General features: G+C 42.8%; 1 protein-coding gene across 1 annotated transcript; it reads left to right on the top strand.

The window, feature by feature from the left end:
- The first annotated feature begins 794 nt into the window (after positions 1-794).
- LOC141105075 (uncharacterized) lies at positions 795-5571 on the top strand. The gene is made up of 6 exons (XM_073594913.1): positions 795-894; positions 1331-1454; positions 1573-1670; positions 1792-1935; positions 2062-2203; positions 3524-5571. The coding sequence occupies exons 2-6, from the start codon at positions 1370-1372 to the stop codon at positions 5302-5304; spliced, it is 2250 nt and encodes a 749-aa protein (XP_073451014.1). The 5' UTR covers positions 795-894; positions 1331-1369; the 3' UTR covers positions 5305-5571.
- The last annotated feature ends 482 nt before the right edge of the window (positions 5572-6053 follow it).

Below are 6053 nucleotides of genomic sequence, written 5' to 3'. Positions count from 1 at the left end.
TGTTAGGATGTCAGTGAGTGCCAACCAACACAAAATGCCAGCAAAAATGCATGTGCATGCCTTATTGGTGTAATTTCATTGACGTTTATGGGGTTCAAAATCACACTGCATCGCACCAACAATGTCCCTTCCCCAAAGTTGCATTGCACTTGGGTTGCATTGATGTGAACTGGCAGTACTGAAATCAAATTGATTTCCATTGTCACGTGATTCTAAGCAACCCAAGTCATATCTGAAATTGCACCGGTGTGAACTAGGTCTTAAATTGCACCAGACTCTCTGGAGTCTCCCTCCAGTGTTTTCTAGTAGTATTGCAGGCTGTGATAGCTGTATCACAGTTTGTTTTATCTCATCAAAGTAAGCTCTTTCCTCATTCATCCTCCACCAAACAAGTTCCTCACCCGGGTTGGTGGAAGTGTGTACTTGACAGGGAAGAGGCAGAACAGGGGAAGAGAAAAGAAGCCGTGGGATCTGACAGAGAATAGAGGAGGCCAAACTTACTTTGATCATGGACCATGGGGAGTAAAGGTAGTCTGGGGCTGATCATGGTTATTGTGAAGTAGAAAACATGGTGGTGGCTCTGGGGGACAATATAAACATTAAAACTAGAATTAATTTTATTTAATAATTGATTTTTGCTTTGCATTATAAAATATGCAATAAAACCGAAGAAAGCACAGAGATGCCAATTTTGAAGTAAACAAGAACAAACTAAGCTGCAATACTTACATTCTCCACAAGATGGTGGTCTCACTTCTAAGTCTGGAACGCAAAGAAGGAAGTTATGTCTTGGACAGACAGGAAGTGATGTAGGGTAAAGGTAGGAAGTTCCAGGTGAAAGGTGAGTTGTTAGGAAATAACTTGGAGACATGACTGGATTTCGAGATACATAAGGTAATCTCATGCTTTGCGGTTTATCTGACTGTATGCACCACATACATCCTAAATATAGAGCCATTTATCCAACTGTTCACCCAGAGCCTCTGGTTTATAGACCATATACATCCTAAATATAGAACCATTTATCCAACTGTCCATCCCAAGCCTCTGGTTTATAGACCAGATACATCCTAAATATAGAACCACTTATCCAACTGTCCATCCCGAGCCTCTGGTTTATAGACCAGATACATCCTAAATATGGAGACATTTATCCAACTGTCCATCCAGAGTCAGTCCAGTGATACTAATAGGACAGGCTTCACAATATAGTCCTTTTCTGTGCCACATCCTGTTCTGTTTGACACTCATCGCCTGGACAGGAAATGACATTATCCAGTAACAGACAAGGGATGTGTCTGGATGGTGACTGTATCATTGTGTGTGTCAGGTTCCTATAAGGTGTCAGGATGTCACTGTCTATTTCTCCATGGAGGAGTGGGAGTATTTAGAAGGACACAAGGATCTCTACAAGGAAGTCATGATGGAGAATCAGCCGCCCCTCACATCACCGGGTAAGAGGAGACTTTATTGTAAAGGAGAGAGCAGTACGGAGGGTCCACCTAGATCCCCCATCATCTGATAAACACATAGAAACAATGTATTCAGTCAGTGTGTGTGTGTTTCCTACAGATGGATCCAGTAATGGGAACCCACCAGAGAGATGTCCCCATCCTCTGTGTTTCCAGGATTTCATACAGGAGGGTCACACCATCCCTCACCATCATCAGGTAGGTGGAACTGAGCTACTAGGACTCAAAATCAATTCTAAACTCTGTGATATGATATGACATTCTATGTTTTTTTTTTTTTTTTTTTTTACGAATATGATCTACTATCTTTGGGGTTTAGGTTGAAGAACTGAAAGACCTCAAAGCTGAAATTAAAGTGGAAGATCAGATGTTTGCTAGTGGAGATCAGCCGTCTATGGAGGGTAGTTCTTTGTATTGCAGGGATTCAACACAGGATGGTGAAAGTATCCTTCACCATGCTAAGGTAATGGGGACTGGGCTATAGAGCAAAAAAAAAAATCCAAATTCTGTGATGACATTCTTCTATATAATCTTTTAATTTTGGCAGTTAGGTTTTCAAGACATTTTATTTTATCATTTTGGGGTTTAGCATGAAGAACTGAAAGATATCAAAGTTAAGGTTAAAGATGAAGAAGAGGAGACATTGGTGAGTGGAGATCAGCAGTCTATGAAGGAGGGGGAGATGACTATGAAAGGTGAACAGGAGGAATCTTCACTGCATATGGACACAAGTAAGTAATAAACATGAAATGCAGAGAGAATTCACATTTTCGTTTTATTTCTAAAAATAAAAAGTATGTATTTAGATAATTACAGGTGGAGATAACCTAAATGATGTGAAAGGTCCATCTCCATTCCTCAATATAATGTCATGTTCCCAACAAATGAGGAGGAGATACTGTACACCATATGAAAGGTCCATCTCCATTCCTCAATATAAGGTCCTGTTCCCAACAAATGAGGAGGAGATACTGTACACCATATGAAAGGTCCATCTCCATTCCTCAATATAAGGTCCTGTTCCCAACAAATGAGGAGGAGATACTGTACACAATATGAAAGGTCCATCTCCATTCCTCAATATAACGTCATGTTCCCAACAAATGAGGAGAAGATACTGTACACCATATGAAAGGTCCATCTCCATTCCTCAATATAATGTCATGTTCCCAACAAATGAGGAGAAGATACTGTACATCATATGAAAGGTCCATCTCTATTCCTCAATATATGGTCCTGTTCCCAACAAATGAGGAGAAGATACTGTACACCATATGAAAGGTCCATCTCCATTCCTCAATATAACGTCATGTTCCCAACAAATGAGGAGATACTGTACACCATATGAAAGGTCCATCTCCATTCCTCAATATAATGTCATGTTCCCAACAATGAGGAGGAGATACTGTACACCATATGAAAGGTCCATCTCCATTCCTCAATATAACGTCATGTTCCCAACAAATGAGGAGAAGATACTGTACACCATATGAAAGGTCCATCTCCATTCCTAAATATAACGTCATGTTCCCAACAAATGATTAGGAGACACTACATACATACCGTAGTTATATAGTAGGTGAGGTTGAAAAAAGACACAAGTCCAACAAATGAGGAGGAGATACTGTACACCATATGAAAGGTCCATCTCCATTCCTTAGTTTACCAGTTTTCTAAATTATGAGTTGAAGACATTGTACAGATGACCTCCTATATCAAATCCACAGTCTTCGACAGTTTCCTGTATGATTACATGCAGTCAATAGTATGGGCTGCCCATTGGGGGGTCTTAGGACTTACAGACAAAGTCCCGCTATCTAGTGAATTGTGAATCTCTGTTGCACACCATATGAAAAGTCCATCTCCTTTCTTCAATATGTTGTCATGTTTACAAGAAATGAGGTGGAGGAGGGTTCTTCTCTGTTCTCGGATTAACAATGTTACCAATGCAAAGACTGTTACCTAGTATTATATCCCTTATCTTGTTTGTATTCATATTTTCTTCCAGAACATAAAATGTCTTATAACATTTAAACATTGATTTCCAACAGGTGGACACTATGTCCTGAATAATGTATCTTCAGAATATAAAGCAGAAGAAAATCCCACCACACAACGTTCTCCAGGAGTGAATCCTAACACACGAATACATCATAGACCTCATCACTTGGAGACATCAATGGTTCCCTCTAATCCTGAGGAATCTTCTGATAATCCACATACTATTATTCTTGAATCTCACAGTACAGATAAATCAACAGATCCATCTAATCCTGAGGGATCTTCTTTAAACCATGAAGGATCTCACACAGGAGAGTGTTCCTTGTCATCTACAGTGTGTGGGAATTCTTTCAAAGAAACAAAAAAGCCTTCTACACACCAGCGAAGTGAGCGTCCTTTCTCATGTTTAGAGTGCGGGAAAAGTTTTGTTCGTAAAGATAATTTTCTTAATCACCAGAGAATTCACAAAGGTGACCGCCCGTATTCGTGTTCAGACTGCGGTAAAAGTTTCAGTCACAAAGGCAACCTTCTTAACCACCTGAGACTTCACACAGGTGAGCGTCCCTATTCATGTCCAGAGTGCGGGAAATGTTTTAATCAGAAAGTAGACCTGGTTATCCACCAGAGGTTTCACACGGGTGAGCGTCCTTTCTCATGTTCTGACTGCGGCAAATGTTTCCGTGACAAAAGAAGCCTTCTTAAACACCAGAGAATTCACACGGGTGAGCGTCCTTATTCATGTTCAGAGTGCGGGAAATGTTTTTTTCAGAAAGTGGAACTTGTTAATCACCATAAAATTCACACAGGTGAGCGTCCTTTCTCATGTTCAGAGTGTGGGAAAGGTTTCATTCATAAAGGCAACTTTCTCAAACACCAGAAAACTCACACGGGCGAGCGCCCTTTTTCATGTTTAGAGTGTGGGAAAAGTTTCATTCAGAAATGTAGCCTTGTTTTTCACCAAAGAATTCACACGGGTGAGCGCCCTTATTCATGTTCAGAGTGCGGGAAATCGTTCACACAAAAAAGACATCTTGTGATCCACCAGAGGATTCACAAGAGCGAGCGTCCTTTCTCATGTTCGGAGTGCGGGAAATGTTTCAGTCAGAAAGGAAGCTTTCTTAATCACCAGAGACTCCACACCGGTAACCTTCCTTTTTCGTGTTCAGAGTGCGGGAAATGTTTTAGTCAGAAGGGGAACTTTCTTAGTCACCAGAGATGTCACACAGGCGAGCGTCCTTTCTCATGTTCTGAGTGCGGTAAATGTTTTCGTCATAAGGGAAACTTTCTCAGTCACCAGAGATGTCACACAGGTGAGCGTCCTTTCTCGTGTTCTGAGTGCGGGAAATGTTTCAGCGAAAAAGGAAACCTCCTTATACACCAGAGATTTCACACGGGTGAACATCCCTTTTCATGTTCAGAGTGCGGGAAATCCTTCACTAAGAAAGCAGAACTGATTATTCATCAGCGAATTCACACTGGCGAGCGTCCTTACTCATGTGCAGAGTGCGGGAAAAATTTTATTCGGAAAGGAAGGCTACTCCTACACCAGAGAATTCACACGGGTGAGCGTCCCTATTCGTGTTCAGAGTGCGGGAAATTTTTCAAGGACAAAGGATACCTTCTTCTGCACCAGAGGATTCACACAGGAGAGCGCCCTTATTCGTGTCAGGAGTGCGGGAAAGGTTTCGCTCGGAAAGACAAACTTGTTACGCACCAGAGAACTCATACAGGTGAGCGCCCTTATTCGTGTTCGGTGTGCGGGAAAAGTTTCACTCAAAAACGTTCACTTGCTGGACACCAGAGAATTCACATGGACCAAAAACCTTTGTAGCATTGTGTTCCTCTAAACCGGGTCCCGCACTCACACAGACCGCACCATAGGACTAAACTGTGCCAATACATGGCTGATGTATGTCATTGTTCTTTATTTTAATATAAAAGCCGGCTTTCCATTGGACCAGCCCGTGTGTGATTATTATTCAATTTGATTTTGTTTTTTAATTCAGCTGTGAAGGATTTCATTTATATGATTTGATTGTTTGTGAATCGTTTGTTTTGATTTCATAAAATAAAAGAGAAAGCGCCACACTTTACAATATTCTGTCCCTTTCTTCTTTTTTTCTCCTGCAATACGAGGGGGATGTGCGGAGCGGACAGAGCGATACGAAGGGGATGTGCGGGGCGGACAGAGCGATACGAGGGGGATGTGCGGAGAGGACAGAGCGATACGAGGGGATGTGCGGAGCGGACAGAGCGATACGAGGGGGATGTGCGGAGAGGACAGAGCGATACGAGGGGATGTGCGGAGCGGACAGAGCGATACGAGGGGGATGTGCGGGGCGGACAGAGCGATACGAGGGGGATGTGCGGAGAGGACAGAGCGATACGAGGGGGATGTGCGGAGAGGACAGAGCGATACGAGGGGGATGTGCGGAGCGGACAGAGCGATACGAGGGGGATGTGCGGAGAGGACAGAGCGATACGAGGGGATGTGCGGAGCGGACAGAGCGATACGAGGGGGATGTGCGGAGCGGACAGAGCGATACGAGGGGGATGTGCGGAGCGGACAGAGGGATACGA

Source organism: Aquarana catesbeiana, linkage group LG08 (genome assembly GCF_042186555.1).
Source record: "Aquarana catesbeiana isolate 2022-GZ linkage group LG08, ASM4218655v1, whole genome shotgun sequence".
In the NCBI taxonomy this organism is placed as follows: Eukaryota; Metazoa; Chordata; class Amphibia; order Anura; family Ranidae; genus Aquarana; species Aquarana catesbeiana.
This window is presented reverse-complemented; position numbering and strand designations above follow the sequence as displayed.